We start from the raw sequence: 16697 nt of genomic DNA on the forward strand, positions 1-16697 counted from the left end.
CATGGCTGTAATTTACATTCCCACCTACAGGATATAAGTGTTCCTCTTTTCCCACATCAACAGCATTTGTTAAAACAGGTTTTATTGGTATCTGATATTCTGACTAGGACAAGATGGAATCTTCCCCCCACTCCCAGAAATCATAATATATAAGCAAAAGACAAGAGCAGTTTTTAAAAGGCGCAGATAAAGCATCATCAGACAAAAAAATCTCCCAAAATATCGTTGAGTTCATTTTGAATTGGCTGTCTGCTGCTAGACATGGGCACATTCTAGTGTGGTTTCGAACCCAGGGAGACGCCATTGGAGACAGCTACTTTCTGCTTTATGAGCAGTTGTCACTTGGATAAAGTGTCTTGGTCGGGGGTTGGGGGAAGATTGTGTTCACCTCCCTCTCAGCACTGGGACTCCATCATTTGACTTGCACCTGTACAGGCCCTGGGTTTGTTGCCACAGTCTCTATTGGTTCATACGTGTGTCAGTCCTGTTGTGTCTGGAAGACATAGTTTCCTTGGAGTTCTCCACCCCCACTGACTCTTACACTCCTTCCACATCCTCTGGGGCAAAGAACCCTGAAGGGATGAATTTCATGGAGATATCCCATTTAGGGTGGGGTGTTCTGAGGTCTCTCACTCTGCATACTGTCCAGTTGTGGGTCTCTGTGTTTATTCTCATCTACTGCAGGAGGAAGCTTCTCTGACAGTGGCTGAGCAAGGTGCAGACCTATGAGTATAGCAGTAGGTCATTGGGAGTCATTTTATTGCTGCTTTTCTTTAACAGAACAATGGTATTTGTCTCCCCCGCCCCGCCCCAATACTATCTAATCTCAGGTTTTTGGCCACCTAAGTGGCATTGGGTACGGGTTCCATACAATCAGATATTGGTTGGTTACTCCCACGGCTTTTGTGTCACTAATGCTCTAGTGTATCACGTGGGCAGGTCACTATTGAGGATGGAAGGGTTTATAAACAGGGTGGTGTTTACCTTTCTCCTTGGGAAGCATACAGAATACCTTCCAATACTGTGAACACTATTCAGTGGGGGTGAAGGCTCTGGTTAGGTACCAGTACAACCTCTTCACATTCAATGAGTTATATATGTTAAGTGTTGTCTTCAGCAATAAGGCCTTACTAGCAAGATAGAGTATTAAGGAGATTTTAATTTTACTTAAGTGACAGCTAAGGATATTAAACACCTTTTTCAAATATTTATTGGCCACTTATATTTTTTTTAATATTATTCAGTTCATCCACCTATTTGCTATATTTGGATGATTTATTTTCTTGGTGTTTACTCTGGTCATTTATGAATGTTATACATCAGTTCCATGTCTGATGTATAGTTAGCAAATATTTCTTCCCATTCTGAAGATCACCTCTTCACTTGGAACAGTTTGCTGTGCAGAATCATTTTATGATGTAAGAGAGTCTTCTATCTATCTGTTGCTTTCATTGGTTAATTAATAAAGAAAACTGCCTGGCCTGACCTGATAGGTCAGAACATAGGTAGGTGGGGAAGACAGAACTGAATTGTGGGAGAAAGAAAGCAGAGGCTATAGCTCAGAGGCTGGAGCAGGTTAAGATCTTCCCAGTAAGCCATGACCTCGTGGTGATATACAGATTATTAGAAATGGGTTAGTCAATATGTGAGAGTTAGCTAATAAGGGGCTGAAGACAATGGGCCAGGCAGTGTTTAAATGAATACAGTTTCTGTGTAATTATTTTGGGTAAAGCTAGCCGGGAGGCAGGCGGCAGGAAGCGGCCTGCCATTCCTTTTACAATTTTAATTTAAGTAAGCTCATACATCGATCATTGAGAGTCCCTTCTGTGTGTTCCATTCCTTTTCAGAAAGCCCTTCCCCGTCCCTTTAACTTGAAGTATGTTTTGCTGTTGTTTTATGATGTTCATACATGTAGCATGCATGTGTGTGATATATGTGCATGTTTGGGGGGTTCTAAGCATTGGTTTCCAAGTGGGCAGAGGCCAGAGATGGGTGTACAATATCCTGCACTCTCCCTCCACCTTCTTGCCCTCTCCTCCAGACTGCTCTGTTGGTCCCACTCTGTGTGGATTTTTCTGTTAAAACAGAGCTGGCTGCTTTTCTGGGTCTGAATTTCACTTACATTTAGAAAAATGTTTATTATGAATATAAAGTCTAAGTTTCATTGGAAGGGGAATATAGTCATTAGTAAACAGGGGAAACAGTCATTAGAAAACACAAACCTAGGCAAATCTTTTCAGTTCCCTGGAGTTATTTTTTCCCTTATTCATAAAATGTGATAAAAAAATTCATCTTAGGGGATTGCATAAAACACCATATTTGAAAAGACTCAGCTCTGAAGTGTAAGCTCAATGGTGAAACACCTGCCTAGTATCCATGAAACCTTACATTTAATTCTCAGCACTGAAAAACAGCTAGTATTTTAAGAACAAAATAGTTGGTAGTTATTGTAGCTTGATATTCAAAATGTAAAGAATTGAGGATGGGAGCAGTAACTAGCAAGCACAATGCCCTGGTTTTGATTCTCACCATACTATAAACTGACTGTGCTGGCCCATACCTGTAATCTGAGTACTCGAGAGCTGGAGTCAGGAGAATCAAAATATCTCAAAGTCAGTCTGGAGTTCATAAAACTCTGGTTCCAAAAATAAGACAAACAAACAACCTGAATGGTAAAGCACAAATTGCCATACAGAAAGATAATTTCTAAGAGGTCTTCATTTTTTTCCTGCTCTTTAGGCAGAATATGCAAAGCCCTTGTGTGTTCTACAGTCTGAGCCGAGGAATCAGTGTAAAAGATCATCAGAGTCTTCAATCCTGTATCCCACACCCGCCAACCAATCCGATGCTAGTAAGAAGGAGAAAGTCTCTACTTCATTTACAGGTACACAGATCGCATGTTTGTATCAAAAGAGATAAAAAGTAACAGCATATAATGTACATTATGGACATTAAGAATATATATGACCAAGGAATAGTACGGTTTAGTAGTACAGACATAATATGCCCTTATTTCGTAACATCTATTACTACTAGAAAAAAGGCGAAGTCTGGGTTCCTTACTCTGCTTATTTCAAGTCCATTTACAAATTATTAGCTCCAGTCTGGCACTACTGGCATCCAACCAGGACAGACCAAAGATGTCTGCTTCTGGCCAAGGACAAGAATTAAAACTACTTGCTTTTAGGGTCCTTGCTCCCAATGTGCCTAACCTGCTTCCGTGTCCTGTCTTCATCACTGCTTAGAAATCCAAGTTTACAAAAGACTGCTCAGGAAAATTCTCCCTAGGGAGCACAAAGATAGTCAAAACTTAAACATTTGGAACACACTTTTATTTTATGTTGTGTGGATACATATATGTCCATGCATCCTGCTTCACATGTGTAGAAATCAGAGGACAACATGAAGGACTTGATTCTCTCCTTTTATCATGTGGGTTCTGGGTATCAGACTCAGGTCATGGGACTTGGCAGCAAATGCCTTTCCCTTTGGAGCCGTCTCACATACCCCAAACGTATTATTTGTCATTACACCAACCACAATAGAGGCCTTGTCTCTCGGCCTTTCATGACTCAGCAGAACCAATGGCACAGCGCAACCTCAAAACCCTTTCAAGGTAACAGAGCCTGGCATACATAGAGCCCAACTGAATCAAAACAGCTCAGAAAAACCAAGCCAGTCACCAAAGTGGCTCAGAAAGAACTTAGCTCAGTGGAGTCCCAAAACTAAGGTGAAGGCAAAGTTCAGGGGATAAAGATCGGGGAAAACGTATGAAAGGTCAAATTTCCTCAAGTCCAAAACAAAATCCAGTTGTTCATTTCTCTACTTTGTCAAAGAGAAGCCAATATATATATATATATATAAATCTGCTTCTGGCTGAAGTGGGAATATAAGGAAAACTCCTGGGAGAAAGTCATTCCAGCAACTACGTGGAATCTTTCCTTTTGATCTCTCCTTTCCATCTGTGGTTAACTTGCCACCAAACATGCAGAAAGAGAAGACATATCCAGTGTGGCCATATGGGGAAGACGAGCAAATAAAGAGGTGACTCCGCCCCCACCTGCCAAAAGTCCATCTTTGGAGTCTTGATATAAGCTTTAGTTTTAAATGATTACGTTGTCACAATTCTCCAAACTACATGTTTAAGATGTGAACATTTCATTGCCTTTAAGTTATACCTCGACAAAGCAAAGAAAACAGTTACAAGAAAGCAGAGTCTTCTAGACACAGAAGGGCAGCTGCACACATGAATTCGCGGTGGTTGTGGCAGCTTGCACAAGACTTGTGCATGCTCAAACCAGACACAATTTCAGCATGGAGAGGGGATTGCACATGAAACCTCACCCCTAGCCAAGTAACTACAGGCAGTTGGTAGTTCCTGGGAGAAGGAGAATCAGTTTTCTCTAAGGATGTAGATCCTGGTAAGATGACCGCGGTCCATTGATTACCACACATCCAGAAATACTTGGGAGGCACTACTTAATCGTAATGGGCTCTAAAGATGGGGGGGGGGGGGTGAGAAGGGGGTGGATCTGGGAAGTGCTGGGGGAGGGGTGAGTATGATCAAAACATGCTGTATGAAATTTTCAAAGATCTAGTAAAAACTTTTAAAAAAAAAGTAAGTGGCAGAAGAGATGACTCCAGTTAAGACCACTGGTTGCTCTTCCAGAGGACCCAGCACCCACATGGCAGCTTAACACTGTCTATCAGTCCCAGGGATCTCATGCCCTCGCGTGGCCTTTGCAGGCACCAGGTATGAACAACGTGCACAGATATACATGCAGGCAAAATACCATAAATGAGAATAAAAATATTTTTAAAGTTAAAAAGAAAACAAAAGAAACCAAACTACACAAGTCTAAGATCCCAAAAATGTAACTGTTAAAATAACTGATAAAAAAAAACTTGTACAAATACAACAAATAATAATAATAAGATTTAATTTAAAATTAAAAATATTAGTTTTTGGAGTGTGTGATGTGAATATGTGTGTGTGTGTGTGATCATGTGGTATGTATGTGTGTGTATTTGTGTGTTCATGTGGTGTGTGTGTGTGTGTGTGTGTGTATTTGGAAGTCTGAAGTTGATATCAGGAGTGTTCCTCGCTCATTCTCCACCTTATTCATTGAGACAGGGCCTGAAAGTTAAATGCAGAGCTGACCAACATGGCTGGTTTAGCTAGGAAGCTCACTCTGGAGATCCATCTTCACCTTCCCGGTGATAGAATTACAAACAGGACTTCTGAACTATTGCCCTCAAGTTTACATGGCAAGTGCTGTATTCACTGAACCATCTATCTATCACCTCCAGATGCTAGTTTAAAAGGCTAATAATAATAATAATAATAATTGGCTCCTGCACACAGTCACCTGTGTTCACGTTTACTGTCCTCAGCTGACAACCTTTAGTGATTCTTGAAGTGATGAGCTGTATTGTTAACTCTTTTTACCCTTGTTTTTCCAAACTGTCTTCATTTTGCTGTCACTCTTGAGTACTCTACAAATAACATTGACTGTGACGTTTGCTAGGATGTGGAAAAGAGTTTAAATCAATATTCTAAAATGAAACTACTTGATGACAAGAAAAAGTAGGGTGTCTCACTAACAGTAAGTATGGTGGTTTGGATGAGAAAGGCCCCCATAGGCTCATATATTTGCCTGCTTAGTCCCAGTTGATGAACTATTTGGGAAGGATTAGGAAGTGTGGCCTTGGTGGAGGAGGTCTATCACTGGGGTGGGCTTTGAGGTTTCAAAAGCCCATGCCAGGCACACTGCCTGCCCCCTCTGTGTGTGGGGGTCTCTGTTTCTGTCTCTCTGTCTCTCTGCTTCTCTGTCTCTCTGTCTCTCTCTCTCTGGGTGCTTGTTGCTTCTGGATCAGAATGCAGGACACTCAGCTACCGGCTGCTGTTCCAGAGCCATGCCTGTATGCTTCCTGCTTTGGTCATGAACTAGCCCTCTGGAACTGTAAACAAGCCCCAATTACAAGCTTCATTTTGTAAGAGTTGCCTTGGTCCTGGTGTCTTTTCATAGCGATAGAATAGTTGGTACCAAGGATATCGCTGTGACAACCTGAACACACAATTGTTTGTAGGAATATGGAAGACTGGGACTTTGGACTAGAACAGTAGTTGAATTCTTTAAGCAGGGCTTAATAGGCGATCCTAGTAGGAGCAAGGGAGAAAGTACTACTGAGATATATATAGCTTATGACAGTCTAGCTCAGGAGGTTTCTAAGGAGAATAATATTGGAGACCACTCTTGTGGCATTTTGGCAAAGAACGTGACTACTTTTTGCCTTTGTCCAAAATATCTCCTGGAGGCTAAATTGAAGAGTTTGGGACTAATGGGACCAGCAGAAGAGATTTTAAGAGAGCAAATATATTGGCTGTGTTGTGTGATTATTAGTGATCACTCTGATGTCGATCTACAATGAAAAAGTGCAAGCTGGGCAAAAAGAAATACAAAATATATGGTTTGAAGAGAAAAAGACCACCAGAAAATATAATACTGGAGCCAGGTCCTATGCTCAAGGAGATGAGAAGTTTAAAGAAAGACTTGATTCAAAATAGAATAAAGAGAGATGTACCCTTACAGCAAAAGACCACCCAGCTAATCCTGCTGTTGCAAAAAGAATAATCCTGAAGACTTCCCTTGGTCTAGAAACCATCAACAGGACCAGGTTTATGCAAATGTAAATCCTTGGGGCTGACTGGGGTGTCCCAGGTTCCAGCCCCAGCAAGCAAAAGAAGTTGGCAGCTTCAGTCAAGTGGTTCTGGCTTAAAAATCAAGAGTATAGGGGTGACACAGTCTTCCGCTACTGTTAAGGAAAGCCATTGAGGCAAGGAGTCTGGCAGGGTAGTCCCTGAATGCATGCAGGCTAAGAAAGGCCATTGTATGGAGCTATATAGGTGAAACCTGGATTGCACTGGAGACCCCACGATATTGGAGATGCCAGAGCTGCTGAGGAAAACTGCAGACTGGGTGTGGAGCCAGCCAAAATGAAACAAGTGTGTCGCAGTCAGCAAAGCTGAAAGGAGTTGGAGATCTGAGGAGCATTTTGACATCAGATACGGAGATGCAGAATTTGCATTTGATTGAATTTGCCCTGTTGCTTTCAATCTTTCTTTGGCCCAGTATTTTCTCATTATGCACCCTTTCCTCCTTTTTGGAATGGCAAGGCCTATTTTATGCCATTGTATGTTGGAAGTATATGAGCTGCTTTTCAATTTTAATTTTACAGAGGGTTACAGCTAAGAGATTGCCCTGAGTCACAGAAGAGGCTTTGGACTTTTAAGCAGTCCGGAGACTGAAAAATTATGTGGACTTTTAAAGATTATGCATTTTACATTATGATATGGCTACAAGTTTATGGGGGGCAGGGAGCGGGATGTGGTGGTTTGATTGAGAATGACCACAATAGGCTAGCATATTTGCATACTTAGTCCCCAGTTGATGAACTGTCTGGAAAGATTAGGAGGTATGGTTTGTTGGACTTGGTATGTCGCTGGGGATAGGGTTTGAGGTTTCAAAAGCCTACACCAGTACCAGTGTCTCTGCCTGCTGTCTGCAGATCAGGGTGCAAAGCTCTCGGCTACAGCTCCAACACTATGCCTGTCTGCTCCAGCCATCATTACGGACTAGCCCCCTGAAGCTGTAACAAGACCCCCAACTACATGCTCTCTTATGAGCTGTCTTGGTCATGGTGTCTCTTTCCAGCAACAGAACAGTGACTCAGACAGTATCTATCTGGGGTCGTTTAAAGAGGCAATAAAATTCTGGAGTGGCCACAAGATCTGTCTGGAAGAACTTGGCCTTGAAGACTTACTTCCTAGCATCAGGTGGGAAGATTTATTTGCTCTCTGCTAAGTGACTGCTCTCCATACCACCATGTTAGAGCTGGAGATACAGCTCACTCAGTAAAGCATTTGCCTAGCCTGCGTGAAGCCCTGGGTTCCCCTGCACTGCATAAAATCAGGTATGCTAGTGCAGGTCTGTGATTCTAACACTTGGGGAGTAGAGTTCAATGCTATCCTCAGCTACATAGGGAATTTATGACCAGCGTTGGCCACATGAGGCCCTGTATCAAAAACATAAAAACAAAACAAACAAACAAAAAAACCCGTTTCTCCATGGAAACTCTCTCGGGTTACTTTTCTGTTTGCAACTGTCTTGGTGGAACACTGAAGTCTTTCCATCTATGGCTCAGCGGTAAGAGCACTTCCTGATTTGATTTTGATTGCCAGCCCTGACATCAGACAACTCACAATTACCTGTGACTCCAGTTCCAAGGGGATCTGGTATCTCTGGCCTCCACAGTCACTCACATAACACACATGCAAACTCACAAAAAAGAAGTGTGGGCAAGCTACTACAGATTTTCCACTACTCCAGATGTTCTCTGTTATTTTAAACTATAAGATACTCAATACCGACATTTTCTACGTAGCATAATGCTTACATAACTTTTATGAAAATCTGTGATTTCAGATAAAAATGGAAACAGAGCTAAGAAGTCCATGTATTCTACAGACCACTCAGCAGATTCTATTAAAGAAGGGTAATGTTAATATTTTATACTGTTCAATGATGACCCTAGTCCAACAAGTTCTGCCTTGTGTAATACAGAATGGTTTTTTTTTCCTGGCTTATTATTAACATTTGCTCTCGTAGTACCAGCAAAGGAGGAGTCCCAGGTTGGTCAGCTAATGGGCGTCTTACCTGGACCTGGGCACAGTCAAGTCAAGCACAGAGAATATAACTATGTTTCTGCAGTAGGCACAAATTTAGTTACATTTCCACACAGAGGTGAAAAAGTGGTTTATTTCTTGTACAACATCTAGATCCTTCTCATCAACATCTCTGCACAATGGAGCCAAAGTCCCACTTGCAACTTTGGTGCAATGACAGATGGGCTCTTTGGCCTTAGCTCACCCTTCTGTTTCTTTCCAAGACTGTATCTGCAGTGTAGATAGGAGTGAGGGCCTTGGTGAACTTTGGGAAAAGGAAAGGAAGGTACTGAACCAGGGGCAGAGCCAGATCCTTCATGCTGCAGATTATCTGTCGGGCATGAGCTCATGGTCGGTTCTCCAGGAATTTGATCAGGGTGCACTCCGAGGACCCACAGACAGGACAGGCTTGCTCTGTCATCTCCTCCGTCCTTGCCCTCTGGGAATCAGGCTATCTACTTCATTTTTGCCAAGTTTGTGTTACGGGTTACCTCCAAAGCCTATAATGGCGAGGCCATTTCCCATGTAAATCAAAGGAGACCAGAGATGAAATCTCTCTTGTTCTTTATGCGCCTGTTCACACTGTTGCATCCTCCTAACTACACTACTTAAAAACAAAAGCAAAACCCAGCAAAGGCTGTGTCGGCTCCCTCTCTTTCTTTAGTGTTCTATTCAGCCTCCACGGGATGTTCCCCGCTCAAAATCAACAGGTACCCATGACTTCATCCACTCCTGCTACTTCTACCACAAACCAGGTGGGGAGGGGGGCTTATCAGGTTGACCGATATCTACTGGATCAGGGGGCTGCTGACAGTAACTTCTAGAGAGAGTGAGAACTGATTAGCTGAAATTACGCCTTACAAACTGCTTTCCTCAACTATGTTCATTTTCAGGAGAACGGATCATGATTTTACTGCAAAAGAAAACGAGTCAGTCAGAGATAACCAAGCAACGTCACCTCGCCCAGCAAAGCAGAACATCTTACTCCCCTTGCACGTTGAGGACGTATTGAAAAATCCCACCATCAAGACAATTGACCTTGGTCCAACAGAGACCGTGCTTTATTCCATGGTAACATCTACTACTGTTCAGTAAAAATGAATACCCCAAGCCTCGGGGAAGGCTAGAAAGACAATGTGACTTGAAAACCATCTTGATGGGATCATCCAAATATAGCCCACTCTGCTTTGTTGAGTCTGTGGTACAGTCACAGGTCATAATTAACAACTTGGATGATGGAGCGGGGATGCTTTCTAAGAGCTCCATAGTGTCTGCAATCCTAAGTAGACTAGTTTTTCACTCCCACAAATCCTAGCTTTTCAAGGCAACTCCTTCTAAACGGAAGACTCTTATAGGTGATTGGCAGAGCCCAAGTCCCATACTCTAATTCCAGGGAGGCTGGTGGAAATAGTTTCTATCTGACCCTCCATGGGCTTCCAGCAGCAATTCTCAACCTGTGGGCTGTGACTCTTTGGGGGTCGTATATCAGATAGCCTGCATATCAAATGCTGACATGATGACTCATGACAAGAGCAAAACTACAGTTATGAAGTAGCAACGACACAATGTTGTGGCTGGGGGTGGGGTCACCTCAACATGAGGAACTGCATTAAAGAGTCGCAGCATTTGGAACATTGAGAACACTAACTTAATACTAATGTAATAATATTACACTAATTTGTATGGTAGGAACTCCTTACAGTGCCGGATAAACTAAAACTAATGCAAAGGCCACTATTGTGGCTAGTTGGTAAGATTTTTATCACCAAAGGACAGTAAACTGGTTCTCTGGTTATCTTTTTGGGAATCACAGTCATTGGGATACATTTCATGCTAAGGAGACTTGTACACCACCCTTTAATTTCTGATTTTGTTCTGGGAAAGACCCCTCCTGGCTTGCTGTCCAGGGCTCATTCAGCTTCACTGCCCCTGGTTCCTGCTCTGTTTCTGTTTTAGTTTATTCTGCCTGGAAACCTCCCAGCTGTTACCAGCATGAGACACTGACCTGCTCAATGGCTAGGGGACCTCAAGCTGGGGAATCGGCTGTGACTCCACTCCTTCTGCAGAGTGTAATTCTAGGCCCAAGATAGAGCCAATGTCAGAGTTTAATATGGAAGAGAAAAGCTCTGTCTCTGTTGAGAGTCCCCTTCCAACCCATCTCCCAATCCAGACATCCTGTAATGGTACCTAGCCAATCCTTTGTGCCGGCATCGCCCACCGCCATCCGCTCTCTCTCTGCCTATCTCTGCCCGTCCCCCTCCCCCGCGACGTCTTCTCGTCATAAGTCTTCCTCACCTAAGAAATCAGTAAGCACAGCTGCCTTTCCCAGCGACCAGGTAAAGAGGCAGAGTGTCCCATCCCAAGTGTGGCTGCTGATGTGACTTGAATGTCTCTGTTGCCCCTGATCCATAAGTTGAGTCCTAAGACCTAGTGTAATAGTCACAAGAAGAAAGGTTTTTATGAAGATTACAGGACTCTCGGGAATGGGTCCGTATGCTTGCAAAGGACTTAGGGAACTGACCGGGCTGTTTCTACCTTTATATCTTCTCCCATGCAAGGACACTGAGACAGTGCCAACTATAAAGGACACACCAGGAACCGAACCCATTCCACCTTCAAGTCTGGACTTTGTGCCCTTCAAAGCTGTGAGAATTAAATCTCCATTTTTTTTAATGTAGAAATTATTGACTTAAGATTAGCAAAGCAAATATTGGTAATATGCATATTTTACTAGTTTTCATGGAATTGATTTTTATCTACAAAAGAGTAAGGGGCTGTGAAAATTATTTATGCCAATGTGGGGGTAGTAATTTAAAAAATACTTTTATAGATTTTGCTATTACTATAGTAAAGCATGTTCTACCTTTCTATCTATTACTTTGGCTACTTTATTCAAATATATATTAAACACTTTTACCAAGTATTATAGTAAGTCCTAAGGTACAATTGTAAATATTCCAATAATAGACAAAATTCAAGGTTTTAAAATTAGAATAGCCATACATGGTCATTTGGGCTTATATTCAATTAAATCTCTTATCTTTGACTCAACCCATTTTAGGGGGTATAGTCCTTTTATTTCTAGAGCATGGACATTTAAGAAATGCCCACAGTGCTCCTTCCTACTAACTCTCTTCTCTCAATTCACAATGGCCCAAGAATAATTAAGTACTTCCTTCTACTAACCTCATCATACTTCAGATAGAACTTAAGAAGGCCAATGCTTCAGATTTTGAGAAGGTAGTGTGCCAAAGAAAAGCACCTTTTTAAATGTATTTGAATGTTATTCTTGTTGATATCATGTACCTCAATATAGTCATTTAAAATATTTTGCAAATTTATTTTCATGTTTAAAATACATAAATAGCTTTGCCTCAATAGGCTCAGGACTCAGTGTTTTGATTTTGATTTTGTTTTTTTTTTCTATACAGGAGGAAAGTCACACAAATCCAATAATTTTCCATGACACAGCATATATAGTGAGGTTCCTGACAAAAAGGTTCACTCCCTATGCTATGACATACACAAAAAAGAATGTTGTTCTAGAAAAAAACTGTGAAATGTTTAAAGCTTTGCTTAATGATAAACCCAGTGCTGTGTCTAAGCCTCAAAGAACTAAGCCTGCAACACATTACAAAAGTCTGCAGTTCTTCTCTACCGAACGGGTGCAAAAGAGTATAAAGGAGAAACGAAAGAAGAAACATGACAGTCTGATTTCCAAAAAGAGATCCCCGGACACACTTTATAATTTATCCCGAACCTTCTCAGGCTTAACCAAAAAAATCGTGGGTTACTTTGATAAGGATGTTATTGAAGAAAAGAGCGCTAAGGCAGGTGGATCTCAAAGACAGTTTTCCAAGGCAGGTGGATCTCAAAGACAGTTTTCCAAAGTAAAACCACCACACACACGCAAATTCACCACCTTACCTATCAAGTATGACTCAAAGCCTCTGAAGAATATACTTGAAATCCATAAACTAAACAACATAACCCCACTAGACAACCTGATAAGCTGGGAAGTCAACGGCTCATGAGGAACCGTTTATGCTGCACTATTAAAAAAACAAGAACCGAGTTCCAAGATCACAGAAGAAATTCTTAGCTGATTATTAGTGTTCTGATGGATGAAGTACACAAATCTGCAGTGGTCTGTTTAGGATCAGTCAACATCGTTAGCTAACATAAGGATGGAATTAGAGAATTAGCAATAAGAGAGACTCATTTATGACTTAGTTTTGGTTGTCAGCCTAGCTTTTAGTGGTTGAGCCATTTCTTGCTCATGGATTATCTCAATTATACTTATCAGACATCCCTGTTGGCTACAGGCCATTCTCATTCAGTACCAGCTACGGAGTGGATTGGTGAAAAAGTTGCTGTAGGAAGTCAAAAGACTTCAACAAACAAATGATTGACTGTCAAGACAGATGTAACGTTAATTTGCTGAATATGGAATCAATAGTAGGTCAGCATCTTAGAGACTCATGGGGAAACAATGCCACATAAGGAATGTATGTGATTAAAAAGATTTCATAAAACCTGTTGGCGCTGTTTGGAACATCATTACTGCACCGTGTTTTCCAAGCATTACAGCAGCTTCCTTTTGGTGTTGTGAAATAACTTAAATGAAAAAGGTTCATCAGTGAGGTAATTGTGGTAGCAGATTCTGTCAACTGTTGCGTAGTCTAAAACACATTGTTTCATGGTACTTTTGCTCTTTCTTGTTGACTCAAACAGCATAAAGACAGAACTCGTCTTGAACTAAGTTACACCCAAGTTCATTTAGAGTACACTTCCTTAGGGGCCCCAAGTATTTCTCACTCAAAAACAGTCTTCGAAGGCAAGTGGCTAGACATTCAGTCAACAGCACATGTCTAGAATGCAGAAAATCCTTTGGTCAAGTCTCAGCATGAAAAAAAGTAAATAAAAAAATAAAAATAAGCTGGCAGTAATAAATTTAACTTATAATTTTATCACACAGAATTGAAAGTGAAAATAAGTAATAATTTATATTTCCAATAACTAAAAGGAAACACTAGGTAAGAGAAGGATCTGCCCGTGTTGATTAGAACGGGAGGACAAGCAGGTCAGATCGGAAGCATCCAATTAAGAGAAATTGGAGGGCAGTGGCTCAGCTGCAATCCAGGCAGAGCAGAAACCTGGGTACCACCTGCGGGGCCATGCTGCAGCAGGGAAGGTCCTCAAGTCACCTTCCTCACACTCCACCCCTCCCCCACTCTTTCTCACTGTCTCCATTATGCCAATCTTCTTTGCTTTCCAGTTTGCAGTAAAGCAGAATACTCCCCTCCCCCCTACTTCCGCCAGCCCCCATGCTGGGTCAGAAGAGAAAACAAATTCTTTGGAAGCACCAATGAGAAAATCAAGAAGTAGAACATATACCTAGTAAGTGCACAATGTCCATACTCAGCATGAGAAAAAGGTGTGTAGGACTTAGAACAGAAAGTACCTAAGTCTCCGTTTACTGTGTTCTCACTCAAGGTGGGGTTTAAGACAAGATTGTCTCCAGATTAACTAGTATCTAGCAATGCCTAGTATCTTGAGCATTGTAGCATTTGATAAAATTCTTTCTATCCCACTTTCTCTTAAGTTAGTTCATGATAAAACATTTTTTTCTAAGTTAAATGCTAAACCTAACTATAGTATTCAGATTTTAGGCTAAAGAACTGAGTGGGGTTGGGGAAGGAGTAGCTAGTTCTTTTTGGTAGTTCCTATGTGCGTATGTGGGCTTTATCCTTTAGAAAGACACTAAACACTGGCTATGTAACTCAGTTCTAGATCTCTTACCTAGCATGAAGGAGGCCTAGGTTCAATATCAGTATTGGGGGAGAAAAGCCTGGCATAAGTCCAAAACCATATTCGTTTTCTGTTGCTGTGAGAAAATACCATGACCTGGGGCTGGAGAGATAGCTCAGAGGTTAAGAGCATTGCCTGCTCTTCCAAAGGTCCTGAGTTCAATTCCCAGCAACCACATGGTGGCTCACAACCATCTGTAATGAGGTCTAGTGCCCTCTTCTGGCCTGCAGACATACACACAGACAGAATATTGTATGCATAATAAATAAATAAATAAATATTTTTAAAAAAGAAAATACCATGACCACCCTACTTAAATTTCTAGCACTGATAAAGACATGTCCAAAAGCAACTAAGGAAACAAAGGGTTTATTTCAGCTTATTGTTGTGGTCCACCATGAAGGAATGTCAAGGCAGGAACTCAAGCAGGCACCTGGAGACAGGAACTGAAGCAGAGACCATGGAAGGACACTGCTTGTTCCTACTGGCTTGCTCGGCTTTCTTTCTTACCCAACCCAGGACCACCTGCCCAGGGTTGTCACAATTCACCATGGGCTGGGCCCTCCCATGTCACTCATCAATCAAGAAAACTGGCCCCATAGACTTGCCTAGAGGGCAACTTAAGGGAGGCATTTTCTCAGTTGAAGTTCCTCTTGCCTAGTGACCTTGGCTTGTGTATGGTTTGCAAACTTAGCTAAACAGGACAATGACTAAGAACAAGTTATGGAAAAGTTTATTTGGGCTTATTGGCTCCAGAGGGCTAAGAGTCCATCGCAGCATGAAGCCATGACAGCAAGTGGCAGGCATGGAGGTAGGAACAGGAAGCTGAGAACTCAGACCTTTAACCACTACAAGCAGGAAGCTGAGAGAGCAAACTAGAAACAGGCAAGGCCTTTTACTGTTCAAACCTATCCCCATTGACATATTTCCCCCAATAAGGGGGAACAAGGTCACAACGCCTAAGCCTCCTCAATCAAAGGCACTGACTGTGGAGCGAATGTTCAAATGCCCAAGACTAAGGGAGGCACCTCCTAGTCAAACACCTACGCAAGTAGTGAGTAGAAGGCCAGTCCAGAATACACCAGAAGAGACCCTCTAACATCCCTGCCCTCTAAAAGAAAAATCCTTAAACACAAGTGATGGAGGAGGGTCATCGGTCTATGTGTTACTCTCATTGGTTAATTAATAAAGAAAACTGCTTGGCCTGATAGGTCAGAATATAGGTAGGCAGGGAAGACAGAACAGGATGCTGGGAGGAAGAAGGCAATGAGGCAGACGCTATAGCTCTCCTCTCCAAGATGGACGCAGGTTAAAATCCTTCCTGGTAAGTCATCACCTCGTGGTGCTACACACATTAATAGAAATGGATTAATCAAGATGTGAGAGTTAGCCAATAAGAGGCTACAGATAATGGACCAGGCAGTGTTTAAATTAATACAGTTTCTGTGTAATTATTTCGGGTAAAGCTAGCCGGGCAGGCGGTGGGAAGCGGCTCGCCATTCCTTCTACACATAAGAATGACATTTTTGCATGTACGTGGATGTACTCCTTTAATCCTAGCCCTTGGTAGGCTAAGGCAGGATCATCATGAGTTCAAACCCCGTCTGGGCTACAGAGTAAGATCAGAACTCAAAAACTGTTGCAGGTTGTTTACACTGTAAAGATGTCTCTCTGCCTAAGGCGCCTTCTGATTGGTTTAATAAAGAGCTAAATGACCAATAGCTTGGCAGAAAAAATAGGCTGGACTTCCAGGCAGAGAGGGGAAAAACTGGGAGGGGAAATCTAGGCATATGACCTTGTCAGAAGACTCAGAGCAAGTTGGGTGTGCTGTACTAAGAAGAGGTAACTGAGTCATGTGGCAGAACATAGATTAAAAAAATATGAGTTAATTAAGAGCTAGTTGGAAAAAAGTCTTGATCTTAGGGTCAACCTTTCATAATAATAAGTCTCAGAGACATTATTTGCTGACTGGTGGTTCAAAGATAGTTCAACAAGAAAACTTGATACAAAAACACAAAACAAAAAAACAAAAAAAATGCAAACATATATTTACTCGAGGACTCAGTTAAAGCAGCTTCCTATCTGGGAGCACTGGGTACTGAGAAGGTGGAACTTAAATCCTACACCATTCTCTTCTGTGTTCATTTGAAATCTGTCATCT

The 16697-nt window shown here is 41.9% G+C and overlaps 1 protein-coding gene across 1 annotated transcript in view; it reads left to right on the top strand.

Annotated features, from left to right (window-relative positions):
* The window catches only part of C3H1orf141 (chromosome 3 C1orf141 homolog), a 54079-nt gene extending 40817 nt beyond the window's left edge, over positions 1-13262 (top strand). Inside the window, exons 6-10 of the mRNA XM_087904776.1 lie at positions 2740-2884; positions 8487-8556; positions 9619-9796; positions 11284-11370; positions 12157-13262. Coding sequence (XP_087760902.1) covers positions 2740-2884; positions 8487-8556; positions 9619-9796; positions 11284-11370; positions 12157-12759 — 1083 coding nt within the window. The 3' untranslated portion in view covers positions 12760-13262. The remainder of the gene's footprint in view (positions 1-2739; positions 2885-8486; positions 8557-9618; positions 9797-11283; positions 11371-12156) is intronic.
* Positions 13263-16697: the final 3435 nt, after the last annotated feature.

Source organism: Myodes glareolus, chromosome 3 (genome assembly GCF_982192425.1).
Source record: "Myodes glareolus chromosome 3, mMyoGla1.1, whole genome shotgun sequence".
Lineage (NCBI taxonomy): Eukaryota > Metazoa > Chordata > Mammalia > Rodentia > Cricetidae > Myodes > Myodes glareolus.